Source organism: Pecten maximus, chromosome 9 (genome assembly GCF_902652985.1).
Source record: "Pecten maximus chromosome 9, xPecMax1.1, whole genome shotgun sequence".
NCBI classification, from domain to species: Eukaryota; Metazoa; Mollusca; class Bivalvia; order Pectinida; family Pectinidae; genus Pecten; species Pecten maximus.
Genome location: NC_047023.1, coordinates 12492254 through 12508002, shown reverse-complemented (window position 1 = coordinate 12508002; position 15749 = coordinate 12492254). Strand labels below are relative to the sequence as shown.

Here is a 15749-nt window from a genome sequence, read left to right as displayed (position 1 = left end):
GAATATTTAGCAAAACATGATGGAACGTTTACGTTTACATAAAATATTCAAATCGAATTTAATAAATAAAATCATACATGTGAATCAAATAGGTTGTTCCGTATTTAATTCCCAATTAACTCGAATTGGTAATTTTGAATCCGAGTTGTAGCAAAACAAGAGTGTACATCATACGTACATCAAAGTATTATGATGTATTCTATAAAATTAATGGCATTATATAATATAAATACACTGTATACGTCACGCAATAAATATTACGTACGAGAGCAAGATAACATTTTAAATAGAATTCACAGCACGTAATGCTTTTCTTAAAAATATATTATACTATTGCATAAACGTTTTATTTTTAAGATAGGAAATTCTTTTACATTATCCGATGTAACATATCAGAGATACAATTATATGAAATCGGGAGAACTGAAACAGATAGTTTATCAATTTATTGTAGCTTCTTGGTTCCTATCAATTTTGAAAGGATTGTACTTAAGCTAACATACTTTGAATGGGGTTAGGGGCCGAGAGTTGAATTCCAAATGTTCTTAACAAATACAAATCGATCTTATATCAAACTATAGAAATAGTCACGAAATATATTACATGTACTCCAAAACACATAAGGACTTTATTACAAAAAGCTTATTGGAAGACCGAAAAACTGGTATCTGCTAAAACAAATTGTTCAGAAATGTTTTCTATAATGTTTGAACAACCATAACGAACATTTATAATTATTATGTGCAGGACACACCATTAAAATCATTACATGCAGGATCATATTTCAATCGATACTGCACCATTAAATGTATGAAAAAGTATCAAAACGACTAATGAATTTGAGATATAACAAGGATGCTCCGATTGTTTTCCGCGAGAAATGCTGTTAAGAAAATATTATCCACAGAATAGTACTCTTTCAAAGTTTTCAAATGCACTGTCAACACTGAGAAGTAATAAGGTTTTCCAATTAAAATTTGTTTTTAATGAATATCGCATCTGTTTTTCTTAGATGACATCAATAGATAACAAAATGGTGTATTATATTACGAGTATGCGAGTACAATCTATGTCCAAGTAATGAATGAATAATGCTGTTCTGTAGCGCCGTTATAACCAACGACCTTCAACAATTGACGCCGTTTTAACGACGGCCACTAACTGACACAGCCACAATGCCTTTTACCAATGCGAATAATCAATCATTGTATTTTAATTTAGACCGATCAACTAGATGCCGCATACGACGGAAAGTGGTTGGGGAGACGTTGAAAATTCCTGACATTCTCTCGGAAGTCCTAACCATGTCCCATACCCCTGGCTGTGTAAGGCTGCATACAGGGATTTCTTGCAGCGCTGGTATTGCGTAGATGTTTTTTTAGTCTTAAGGTAGTCATTCTTGACAAGGGTCCGTATGCCTATATCCGTACAGATTTCCTTATAGGACCGCAACAGCTCTTGTTTACACAGTCTTGATTTGGTCCTGAAATTTTTAAATCAACAATAAAATATCACATACGTCTTCTGTCTCACCTACTGTTATCACAGTAGAACATTTTGCCTGTATAGTCAATCGAAACGGAGCTACCAACTCTTTCTTTATTTGAATAATTGGAAGTTGTAATGTCATATCTCCTATCTCATATCTAAAAGTCCGACATGTTTCACATTTAGCATTCGAAACATGCGCGTGACGATGCTAAACTTTATTTTATTCGTTTTATTAGATATCAGTTGATATTCAAAATTACAGAAATGGGTATCGTTACCATATTGAAATATGGCTTACTTAGTTAACGTTGTTCTTATAAATCCATTGTTGTGTAGTAGACCTGTTGTTCCATCAGTCATTTCAGGGCAATCGTCCGCACTATTCCAGTTAATGCTATGTGCAGTCGATTTCCCGACACTTCGCTTGGGGTCATCCTTCCGAGATACAGCACCAAGTAAGGGATGGTTTACCTTATAACCGTGCGGTAAAGATTCAATTGGACCGTTCTTTTCCAGCCTGCAACACATAGCTCTTGCCATGTGTCCGTGGTTGTAGAGAGTTCCTTTAAAATTAAATAACCTAAACGGTAATGCCTGCTTCTAAAGAAATTAAATGGAGTGTATTGCAAATGTGGTTACTTATCGAAATCGTATGAATGAAGTATCTGCATAATACGTTATATAAGTTGTGGAGTACGTTGGCATACCTCAAGAGATTTGCTGTGTATGAAAATTAAATGGAAATAACAAAACAAATTTAACAAAGAATAAGAAAATGCAAGTCACTTGTCGAAATCGGAAACAAAAATCTCTAGCATAAGTTATATAAGCTGTAGGGTATGTTAACATACCAAGAGCGATTTGTTGTATGTGAAACTTTAAAATGTATACCAAAACAAATTCAACCTTTACGTAGGCATACATACTATTGTTTGGTGAAAAGAATTAACATGAAGGATACATGTTTTCGTCTCTACCTAAGGTTATGGAGCTTAAGTACACAGGTTCCATCATATTGGCCAGAAGCGCTCCTTGCACTCCTAAAAAGTTCCACTTGCAGAGCTTGTCACTACAAGACATGACACGCAATCGTTCCCCACATCTTACTGCATCCATACTCTGGTACTGGTGACTCACTTGCTTCTTTTTGAATGGAATCTGTCCTTCGCCTACGCAACAAGGGATTATTCTTAAAATTTGGTTTAGCTTGGTTTATTTCGTTTAACGTCCTATTGACAGCTAGGGTCACTTAAAGACGTGTCAGTTTTTTTAAGTGGGAAAAGTCGGAGTACCCGGGGAAAAACCACCTACCTACGGTCAGTACCTGGCAACTGTCCCACGTAGGTTCGAACCCGCAACCCAGAGGTGGAAAGCTAGTGATAAAGTGTCGGGACACCTTAACAACTCGACCACCGCGGCCCCTTATTCTTAAAACAATACCAGAGGAATTAGTTTCCATTTTCTTTTATGCTATCGGAATTGAACTGCGCTGTCTTTATTCTAGAAACACGTCGTAATATAGTTCACATAGTGACATATGCTATATTAGTGCTTGCTCAAGGCAAAATACTGCTCCTGTTAAAGAACTATTACAGTAAAAATAATTGGTGTATTTCTGCAATTATCCGAAATATCGTAACATTTCTACAACATAAACGGTGTAACGTCACAGCATTTGCCAATTGTTGTTGCTTTTATTTATAATCCTTGCACTACTTTACTACTCTTGTTAAGAAGTCAGCCATGCCTCTTTTAAACTTCAAAAATTGTGGAAAATTTGCATGCATATAAATATATAAACAAGTATCCTCATCAATCCTTGTCTAAAACATAGTCATTGATTGAATATGAATTATGACATATGTTGAATGTTGATGGTGACCAATATCATGTGGTTGAATGTTAAAGAGGCTTGCCCGCAGAGAGATCAGAAAAGTTGGCTAATAGAAAAAGATTTTTTACACATGACAGATTGTTGGAATTGTTGAGTTTTTCATTTTATTTTCCTTATAAAACGCTGAAAAGTGATATTAAAACCTCATTTTTAATATTATTTATTTAATCGCAACCCGCAATAAGTCTAATTTGATTGACACATCAAAGAAACAAGCACGTGCACAGTGCCGCACAGTGATAACTTCAAAGGCAGCGGCGATTTACAAAGAAGATTTGCCGTTATATTCCATACATTTCCCTCTCAGGTTGAGTTTTAAAACGTCTTTTAAATACATATTCTGTAATTGTTTTCAAGAAATAAAGTCGGAAAGCCTCTAATATTGTCACATAGAAACGTGTACTGAAGTTTATTTAGTGATCGGAGATGTGCCGTTTACCGGTCCGTCTGCGGGTAAGCCTCTTTAATTAGTATACCACAACCTCGCTTATCAATACGGTACTTCCATTGAAGCTATGCTAATCCACTAGTCTCAGTGATGTGTATATACGTCTATAATTATATAACATTTGATTGGTTGATAAGTTGAACTTTGACCGGGACAACTTCTTCGCTGAAGTTTGTGTCTAAGATAAAATCAAAAGATTAAATGACTCTACTAAAACAAATACCATATAAAACACCTGTTCCATTAAATGTATGGGTGTTTTGTATTGAAATAAAAAAAAAATCACATGTTAAATTCTGCCAATATTCTTATCTTTCCGTCATCATTCAACATATGTAGGGCACGTAATGTACTATTGAAATATCGTCAGCTTATTCCAAAAATTGTCTTTCCTATCATAACTTCTCACTAGTGTATATATCTAACTTCTCTAACAATCTAGTACTTCTTGGAATACATTTATACTTTATCATCAGACACAGTTGTGTGTTCTTTAAAAACAATCTATCATATGTTGCTATCAAATTGATGTATATGTATTCCGCAAATGTTCCAACGTATACTATATATGCAAAGGATGAATACAATTCTGTTGTTACCTTGTTCGATTTTTGTCCGTAGTAGTCCCTGTTTGTCGTTATCGAATGTTGGGTTATGACCGTTTTCTTCTACTGACAGACCAGCACTGAAGTAGAATTGGCATATTAAACAGTCAATCTTTCTGAAGGCAACAGAGATTGGATGCGTAGGAAGAGGTGAAAAAATATTGCCAAACTCAAACATATGATCTTTTCTTAGATTAAATAATAGTAATAAAGTCAAATAGTATTTCTCATGCAACAATTTGACAATTTTTATCTCATACATTCCACAAAATACACAAGCGCCTGATAAATTACTTTATGAAAAAAGCTAATTCCATTGCATGATAGCTATTAATGTCAGTTGTTACCTCGGCGTGAATGTTGCCCCGTCTCCACAAGGTGCGGTAGATATGTACAGGTGAAACTCGATGCCAGATTGTAGCTCAGCCTTTCCCTGTCCACGTCTTTGAAGGACATTCGACTTTTGCCCCATGCAAAGCTTTTTTATATGGTGATAAAATAATCTGTATATAAAGATTGTTTTGATAAATATAATAACGAAAAAAATAATGATACATATAAATATATATGTTGAGTTAATATGTCACTACGTCGGGTTAGTATGTATTATGTTAGGTAAGAAAGTCAAGTTTTTGGGTTGATACGTTATGGTGTTTAATGGACATTTTTCTCGATCCCATCGGTTGCTGATCTGCCATGTCATTACGATGTGTGGCTACTAAGCATGATATGTTATTCAGGGGTTTCAATGTTTTTGTGATAGTGCTGAAAGCAGTGTCCTCCCTAAGACATGATTTGACCTGAAATAACCTGAATGGGTTTCAGATAACCACAGGCGCTTGCATAGAAAATGTGAATTTTAAATGTTTTTGATATGGCAGTGGTATGTGTATTGTGGAAAGTACAAGGCTAGCAACTCCTCCACGAGCGAAACGGCACTCAACCACACTTTAATCGACTAAAAAGCACATTTATTCACACTGACACGAAGAATACTATATACTATCATATATAGAAACATTCATCTTTAACCTACCATGTCCCTCAATACAAATTGTTACATCCAAAACACAATAACCCATGGAAACATCGCCTAATTCCTCCTTCGGTAGTATTCGTATGCGCCGTTTCAGTGTGGTGGGGTACCGTTACACTCGTACTATCTTCTTTTTTTTTTTAATCTTTTGGTGTTTTTTTTTTTGGAATTCATATTTTTATGCAAGCGCCTGTGTGCCAAACTGGGCGGACCTGAGCGGGATCTAGTGGACCTGAATGGGCTAGAACAGGTATACAACAAGCTAAGTTACTGCAATATATATTTCATGAAAGTTGTTATCTTACTTCTCTTTCAATTTATGTATGAAATGATATATTTCAAGGCTCTACATGCTTGTAGACTGAAGTTGTTTTCTGAAACTTGTTATATCTGCGTCTGAAACCAACCTCTTCATTCCCCGAGAAGCAAGGATCTCTGCGTGCGAGTCAACCAGCACTTGTCCGTCTGTTGTCAGTGCGTCTCCCCTGATGAAGCGATTCCCTGAATGAAAATATTTAACATTGAAAAGAATTATATAAAACAGGAATTATGCCATCTTCGCTGATGTACGAATGATACAGACGTTATCATTCCGGTGGATCATATTCTAAAGTTGACAAACAAGGCTTGCAAATTAATACAAAACAATCTTAAATTTTGTACATATATGTTCATTACGTTATTATGAAAAAAAAACATTGGTAACTAATGGGCGAAGAGAGGAGATGATGCTTTTTAAATTTAACAATTTAAACACTTTTCAAAATGAAATTTAAGGTACTGAAACATATATAAAGTATAGGGATAGGAAAACATACCAGATGCCAAACTGATAATTTCAAACGTCTTGTTACTTTTTGATTCCATGACGACTCCAGCTATAACCTTACGACCAGCAAGGTTATCAGGTATGTCTGCTACCACTGTGTCAAACTTTTCATGACAGAGTTTAGCGATTTTGTCATGGAAGGTTAATGGTTCACTCATTCTGAACTGTAATCATAACCATTACGCAACTAATGAAATCATACAATTGCAAGATATCTAAGAACCATTAACTCTTTTTCCAAGGTTCAAAATATTTTTGATGTTCATGCATGAAGTTCAGCTCATAAACGATTTTTTTTAATCGATCGAGACAATGATTTATCAGCAAAAATGAAAACGACATATTCGAATTAATTTACACACATGCACAAAAATAAACAGTATTTTTCCTTCTATTTCGGAAAAATGTTTTCCTGTAATACGCTTATTTCAAATGTTTACACAAATTCACTTGCATTTATTTAGTTTATGCGTTTAAAGAAAGATGTCGTTGAGTTAGGACTAACAGGGAACCAGCCCACACTATTTACCGTAGATAACCCAGGCTGGAAATTGTATAGCTTCTTCCGTTTCAATGACCTCAATGCGTTCCTGCATGCCTCTCGCTTTGCCTCTTTCTTTGTGCTCTCTGACGCTCTGGCATATTTCTTATTTCCAATCTTCGCTTGATATGTAAATCTACAGACAGAAATTGCTGATTAACAATCGCATTCAGATGGATATTAATGCTAACGTATTTGAAGTTTCACGGAGTGCTTATATCATTTTAAAACTATTCCTGATTCAATCAAAATTAATTTGAGTGTCTGGATACTGAATAATTAAATATTGCTTTGGACTACATAGGGCCGTGTATCCAAGGACTGGTCTCATTTGGTTAGTTTATATCGACGAGGTAGCATACAATAAAACTGAAGGGGAGTATGTTGGAAATAATAAAATATGCCCTGTAAAATTCAAATCCTTCAATATGAGACTCAGAACTTATCAGTCAGCTCTCGTATAATGTGTTTGATGTGTGTGTAAATTTGTCATATACATGTAGTTGCATTCTTTGAAATATGAATTGGCATGTTATGTACCCAACATTAAAGCATCTTCATTTAAGAAATATTGTTTTTAATTAAGAATCAGAAATTCAGTCCTTCTTTTCGACAAAATGATGGTTGATTCTTATAAAACAATGACACAAACACACAAACAAAAATAAAAAATAAAACTAACAAAAACTTACATAACTAGAAATTGTCATAAACAATTTGACGGGCTTTCACGACTTCCTTAATCTTGAAAGACAGTGATAAATTGTAACATACTTCGCAGCCCTTCTTCTTAGCATGCTACAGACTCATAATAGAGTATCTAGGCCTCTTGGTTTTTGTGAAGGTGTTATTTGAAAGTTTTTGGAATATTTGACCCCTGTGAACTTGGATTAAGGTCAAGGTCATTTATCCCAACAAACTTTGTAGCCCTATATCCCAGCATGTTACAGTCCAATTATCAGGTGTCTAGGCCCGTGGTTAGTGAGATGTCATTTAAAGGTTTAGACATATTTGACCCCTGTGACCTTAGATGAAGGTCAACGTTTGCCCTTTTGCACGTTTGACCCTCCATAGTTTTACAGAAAAATGTTTCCCAATAAAACTTTTCTATATGTTATTCTGCATAACATACATTAAACCGTTAACGAGTTATTAAAATAAAAACCGGAAATGAGGTAATAGCGGCCATTTTGTTTTTTCAATGATGAGGAAACTTGTATTAAGAGTTTAAGGGCAGCTTGGGAAACTTGTCTGTCACAATGGTTAAAATTTAAGTCATCCTGATTGACGTAATTCGACTTAAATATTTTTGGCGGGAACCAGAAAAGATCAAAGGAAATTTTCTAAATTTGCTTATTCGGTAACCGGAAGTGCTATTGAAAAACCAAAGGTACCAAAATGATCAGACGTAATTCGACTTAAATATTTTTGGCGGGAAACAGAAAAGATCAAAGGAAATTTTCAAAATTTGCTTATTCGGTAACCGGAAGTGCTATTGAAAAACCAAAGGTACCAAAATGATCAGAAAGACATAATGCATTCATATTTTAAATATTTTTTGAAAATAAATAAAAATTTAAAAAATCTAAAAATAGCAATTTTTGACCTCGGCTATGTTGGCCATCTTGGATTCCGGACCGATCCAAAAAATAACATAATTTAGTCAGGAATATCTGAGAATCATTTCAGCCAAAGTTCAGCTCAATCAAACTGATAGAACTCGAGAAAAAGTTTAAAACGTGTTTTTTAAGATGGCGGCTGCGGCATTCATGTTGGATTTCGGACCGATCCGAAAAATAATAACTCTTGATTAGAAATATCTTTGAATTAATTCTGGCAAGTTTTGGCTCAATCACACTGTTGAAGCTTGAAAAAAAGTTTGTTGAATAAAACAAGTTGAAAAATAACTCATTTGAACCCTGTGACCTTGAATGAAAATCAAGGTCATTTCTGTTAACATACTTTGTAGTCCTTTACGCAAGCTTGCTATAGACCAAATATCAGTTCTCTGGGCCTCTTGGTTCATGAGGAGTTGTCCTCTAAAGATTTAGCAATGATTGCGCAATCACTCAAACATTCAAGATGGCGTACTGCCTTAACCAGAAGAGATATGGAAACACAGAAGGTATGAAAATGATCGGATTGGCATACACCATTGATTTGTATAAAAAAAAAATTAAAAAAATTACAATGAAAAATGTTTAAAAATAGCATAACTTTGACCTCCAGCGAGCTTTTTTATTTGACCTCTAACCTCAAAGCCGTAATAATGTAAAAGTTAGGCCCAGGTGAATCCTACATGAATATACCTTTAACTATTTTTGACCTTATACCGTTTTTGAGTTGTGGCCATTTAGGCAAAATAAGCTTTGACGTCATGACGGCCATTTTGGATTTTCCGACCTACTTAATTCTTATTTCCTGCAACCCTTCAAATCATTCTATAATAAAGGCTGTAAAAGAAATCTGAATAACTTCAACCAGTTTGGCGTTACAGTTTCGACAAAATGAAATGCAGAAGATTAGGAAGAATAATAACATGAAGAAGAAACAGAACAAAAACAATAGGTCTTTTCACCACAAAGTGAAAAGCCCTAATTAAATCAAAGAAATACACATTATTACACTACGTATACAGTTAACAGGTCATCTTGACTTCACTAATTCATAAAACGACCATTCTAAGTAACATGTTTAAGTATGATATAAAAGATATATTGTTAGAGAACACTTAGATAGTATAAGGTATTTAACAGTTCTTGATATTAAGGGTTATCATGTAAAACAATTTTTTGTGTTCATAATTCAAACAAGTTTTTATACCCCAACAGAGTTAGTAAAAGGATACGTTTGTGTATTTCATGCCTTTAACGTTAGTATTGTTTATTTGTTTCATCAAACTACTCTGTCCTCCAAAAGTTCTGTTACACTTGGAACGTTTAAATCGAATGGCTAGCCAACAAAATTTGAGAAAAAGTGTTGTAATATCCGTAAGATAGTCCATTTGTAAGTGACCATTGTAAATTATTTGAAAAATACCTCACTTCTTTGAAATTGCAGGGAGAGGGAATGAAGGGTCCTATTTTCCATAATATTCAAAAATGAATAAAAAGATGGGGTTTTTTTACTGACACAAATAAAAGTAATTGGTTAAATGATTAGCAGTTAAACAATGTAAGAAATGCACTTTTTAAATTTATATCTAACAAAGAGGAAAATTTCCAGAATGTTGCATTTTGAGGATTTTCATTGTAACAAAACATATGCACTGTTGAAAAATGAACATGAACATTTGAAATCATGAACAAAAACATTCTAAGAAGTTATGATTCTAACAAATTGCAATAAAGACTAAGAGATTAACTTCGCTGTATTTTATGCGATAATTGTAACAGGACTTTTCGAGGGCAGTTGATATGGAGGATGAAATGTTGATACAACATCGCGGAAGTACAAAACTTTAATGTATCTGTATGACGTCGCCATCAAACGCAGTGATTTACATGTCTGTCAACATACATTCTTTCGTGATCTGGCCCAGTAACATCCGGATCAGGAAAACTCAACTCTAATCCCGACTTCTGAGCATACTCATTAAGGACACTGATTGGATCAAATCCAGGAGGACAGGGTCCGTCGTTCTTGTCGATGGGTTCTGGAGGCTTTTAAACACAGTAATGGGTCAGTTACAAATAACGCTAGTCATCGTAGAATATGTCAATACAAACAACGTAAACAGGCTACAATGCAACACATAACTGACTGATCACTAAGCAAAGGTATACTTCTCACATTACATTTTCATCTAAGATGTACCATATCTTGAACATTGTCAAGACGTTAAACGCTTGCTTTATACATCATAATTTAACATGCATATTGCTTACGGCGGTCATTCAAGATGAAATATGAGTACTGCAGACAGTAATGTTCTGCATGCAGTTTGTTTTAGCATATCTAATATTTACACACAACCAATCGTTAAAATATCGGTAATGCAACATATTTGTATTCTTACCGATATCCTCAAACATTTACGTGATGGTTGACCCTCTAACATATCAAGAGATGCCTCCGCGGCTTTCCTTTTCGCACCGTCTTTGCTGCCATCAGTCCCTTCAGCTAACATGCTGTCCCCTATATAAGCCCGCATTGTGTATCTGAGGCAGAATAGATCATATGTATCACAGCATTGACACCGTAATATAACATTGAATCCAACACATTGCGATCTCTAAAACATTGAAACACTAAGCTGATGTGGTAGAAAGTTACTATACTTCATGCGGTGATCGCGTGGTTGCTAGGAATGGGATAGATAGATCTAACAAGGGGTAGAGGAAGACACTAGGCACGCGCCGCTATGACGTTGATCACAATAGCGTAGAATCATCTTATCATTTGATGTAGCCTAACCATGTTATCGACTTTTGACGCAAGTTACATGGCACATTGATGGTGCAATAAAAAGGTTTCGCAACTTAAAAGCACCATGCAATTTGTTACGTTTTTAAGAATGTGAGAAAAACAATTAAGCGTGGGCAATTAACGTCGACAGAGATATCACAACCCTTGCGTAAGAGTTTACCTGCTAGCACTCGAAACAACTCGTGCTTGCCAACTGAACTCGTGCGTAGGGTTTAAGATATCCGTGTCCACGAACCAGGACCATGTAAGATTATATTAGTCCCATGTAATTACAATGCCATTCCTTATCCAAAAGCCAAAAATCGTTGATGCACTTAGGAATTTAGCGAAATTAAAACTCTCGCGAATATCAAAAACCATACAGTAACAGATATTATCATTTCTTCTTACACATGGAAATCCCATTTCGAATATTTTTTTATCGAATGAACATATCTTTTTCTTTATAAATGATTTCTATTTTATCCTAAAGTAGATAATGAATATGTTTATCTTATATCATAGTTAAATAATGGATTTAATTAGATGATCTAATCATCAACGGTGCTAGCTAAGTAAACTATAAATACATAAGATAGACAAAACTTTTTTGTGTGAAATGCTATACGTACGTCGGACAGTGTGGAGGGCCCAATTTGGCTTCCTCCTCAAATCTTGCAACTTTTCTACGAGCTTGTGCATATTCCATCAATGCACCGACGGGGTTTTTCATCACAGGTTGTTGATCGTCCCAGGCTGGGGTGACGGGGCGACGGGTCATTGGAGCGAATGAGGAATATTTAGCGACGGCATAAGTTGAATTTTTCGGTTCAGTTTCATACTCTTCCGAATCAGTTTCATGCTCCTCCGAATCAGTTTCATACTCCTCCGAATCAGTTTCATACTCCTTCGAATCAGTCTCATTTTCTTCAGTATCACTAGACCTCCTATGTTGTCTGGTGTATAAATCATCATCTCTTCTGGAAATCGGTAACGGATTCAGCGGATGCTGCAAGATTATTTTATTTATAAAGATCATCAAATCCACAAATTAGATCCTCACATCAAATCCATTTACTACAGCAAATATTGAACATATAGGACCAAAGTAAAAACATATATCGAAGTTAATGATGTGAGAAGCTTTTATTGAAATATCATAGAATTAGAAAAGTGTGTTTATGATAAATCATAGGTTATCAAACATTTCAAACGTCTGATCAATTTATATGTGCTGTTGTTGTTGTTGTTGTTGTTGTTGTTGTTGTTGTTGTTGTTGTTGATGTTGTTGCTGGTAATTTACTCATACTGAACTATTAAGTTATCAATCCATATATATCAATAAAATATCCACAAATATGTCATTAGTGTTACATTTAGAATATATGCGTCCGATGTCTAAATTAGAGATAAGATACTTATAACGTTGATTATTTGAATGAATATTCCACCTGTCTTCTCCCGCTGTCTTTATAAAGGAACCGAAGAGCCTGGTCCGCTGCCGCCTCTTTCGCTTCCTTTACCTTTCTCCCTGTCCCGCTTGCAATAAACTTCTTGAAACTTACGTCGCACCTAAACCTGAAATACCATAAATTGCCTCTCATATAGTTATTTTCAAAAGTATATTTACTCTCAGTTGTTCAAACAATCATTCAGTTATTGTTTAAAGTATATTGGGTGTCATTTATAAAGAATCGAATATTTTCTCTCTTAGCGACTAATAAAGCCTGATAATCGCTGGGTGTATACATTTACCCTCCATGGCTTGAAATTGTGTCCTTATATTCGACCTCTAATCCTCTTTTGGCGGCATATTCCTGAAGTCTACTGATACAATTTTTGTTCATATTTTCCAAACTTTCGCGCCACCTCTCTGCCATGACCACTGTTAGGAACGTTCACTTTACACTTTCTTCGATGATCCGTGCCTACAACAGAGCATACGGACGCTTAAGTCACATCGTAGTTTAAAATCAAAACCGACATAACGGGAGGGGGGATACTGTACGAACTAAACGACGTACAAGACTATTGAAAATATCATAACATAAAATGGACCCATTTAGAATTTCAAGTGCGACAGATATATAAAAGTATATTTTTATTGGTATAGGAGCAATATACATACCTAGCGGATTATGACTTTTGTTGTCCTATCGCAAACGGTGTTTGAGATAGTACCTTTAAAACAGTACCCTACGCCGTTTTCTGATCTTGATCAGTAGCGCGCCCACTCTGGCTTTTACTTTCCATAACATTAACCACATCAAGGTGCTTATTACCCTTTGCGGGATATTATTCCACTGCTCAATAAGGGCCTGTGTGAGTTGAGCGCCGTTAAATGGGACGATGAAGCGCTTCCTAACCCTCCTGTGTAGCTCGTCCCTCAAATGCTCGATTGACATATCTGTATTGTATGGCTCCCTATCAAAAATTAAAACGCTGTTTCGAGCCAGTAAGTCACGAAAAACGCTAGTAATATGTGGCCTGGCGTTGTCATGTTGCAACGTAATGATACGTTGATGGAAAAGAGGAAGACGTGTGGTCAAGACCTGATCCCGATATCTTGCTATAACATTACCATCGAAAAATACTGGCTGTGTTTTAACCCCTTGAGATATCCTTGCCCATACCGTAATGGACCCTCCACCGAATCTGTCTTTTTCCGTTATGCAAGCGTCAGGACATCGCTCACCACGACGTCGATAGACACGTTTTATACAGTGAGACTCGTTAGTGAACAACACGTGTCTCCAATTGGCCAAACAAAACCGATTAGGTGCATGTACAAGCAGCCACTACGTAAATGGTGGACAAACATAGAGACGTCGTGGCTTTAAATGAAACTCCCGGAACCGATTTCAAACCGTTCTTGTATACACTGGCCGACCATGTGTGCCGACTATTTGACTGGCCGTCTCCGTCGCCTTCTCAAATTGGTTACGGAGATGCGAGTGGCATATGCCTCTTTATTACATTTCTAACCAGTGAAATATCAAAAATTATTCATTCTATAATAAATACGCACTCGTGAAAAATATCAAAATATTAGCCCCCCTCGTGAAATATATTTGATATTACTGAAGACACTGTTAGATATCCTTTATATCTTGACGTAGCGACATAATGTGCTGGCATCCGCTCCTAAGACGGTCATCTAATCTCTCTGTGACTGTGAGACGCCCAACTTTATGAGATATTGTTGTTTCATGTAAAACACATTGCTGGGCTACATGACGTTGCGAATGCCACTGAATTATCAGAGCAATGGCCGTACGCCTTTCGACTTTAATCAAACGCGGAATTGCGCTGTGCAATCGCATCGAAGTAAAAATGTTGTGTAACTGATCAGTACTGTTTCAATGTTCGATTTGTGATAATTTACCAGTACATATGGTACAGGAGTACCCCAGATGCACGCTTTCTTAAAAAATCTAATGAAAGCATGCAGCATCAAGCGTCGACTAAATTTTAATTGAAGAACATTTTACATCCCATTTACAGATTATTTTATTGTGTTTAGACCACGTATCTTAACGTTATATTAGGAAAACTTAACTTGCGTTTCTTTTTTCCGCTAGTATATTTACCGCAGATACTGTCTGTTTACTTCCTGTTTATAAAACTTGCTTCTTTTAATAGCTGAAACGTTACTTCCTTCTCGTCGTTTCATGGAAAAAGAGGGAATTTTTCTCTGCTTCGCTTTCGTATATTTTTTTAATTGACTTCTGCCATGAAAGCAATCGTGCCAGTTCAATGCTTTCTTAAGCAATCAATCTTCTGTATACTTAGTTATGCATAGCTTCCCTTACTACATCTGCGAGACTCGTTTTACCTTTTATTAGAAAAATAATGATACATTTTGGTTTTGTTTTCCACTGGCGTCTAATGATCTAATCAGTGCCTAAAATTCGGACTGTTTCGGACAGTTGATACACATTATAGTGTGGGTTAGGAAAGATGGTCAGGAGTATTGTGTCGCACAGGTGTATAATTACCAACACATTAATCTGTATAAATATGCACACATGTATATGATTAAGACAAAACACGTTACACACTTACATAGAACTCCTTTAAAAGTTTGATATTTAAAAATTGTCAGCACTCAAACAAGACCAAATATTATATCAAGTTTGCTCAGTCCTAATATGTAGGTAACGTCTTAAAACGATGTGATTTACAGTTACTTCCCACGTCAATCTAAGAAAATGACTCTCTTTGTTTGTTTTTTTTTAATTATAATACATTTGTAATTTTTTATTGATATTTCTTTTTAACTATTTATTTTGGTTTGTGTTTTTTTATTATTATTACTATGCATATCCATCACAAGGACATTATATACTTTTAGTTAAATATATATAGATATTTTTTATTTTTTATTATTTTTATTTATTTATTTATTTGTTTGGAATGACATTGGAATTATTGATTTATCAATGAATATGGCAAATATACGGCAACTTTAGCCCCACGAAATTGTTCTTGATACTAA

General features: G+C 35.3%; 1 protein-coding gene across 1 annotated transcript; it reads right to left on the bottom strand.

Moving 5' to 3' along the window:
- Positions 1 to 352: 352 nt before the first annotated feature.
- On the bottom strand, positions 353 to 13173 carry LOC117334379 (double-stranded RNA-specific adenosine deaminase-like). The gene is made up of 13 exons (XM_033893971.1): positions 13007 to 13173; positions 12703 to 12829; positions 11884 to 12260; positions 10863 to 11004; positions 10364 to 10506; positions 6833 to 6980; positions 6293 to 6467; positions 5882 to 5975; positions 4786 to 4941; positions 4433 to 4518; positions 2469 to 2660; positions 1790 to 2054; positions 353 to 1483 (listed from the first exon to the last, which is right to left on the bottom strand). Exons 1-13 carry the CDS (start codon positions 13129 to 13131, stop codon positions 1231 to 1233), a joined length of 2283 nt encoding a protein of 760 aa, XP_033749862.1. The 5' UTR covers positions 13132 to 13173; the 3' UTR covers positions 353 to 1230.
- Between the last annotated feature and the right edge of the window lie 2576 nt (positions 13174 to 15749).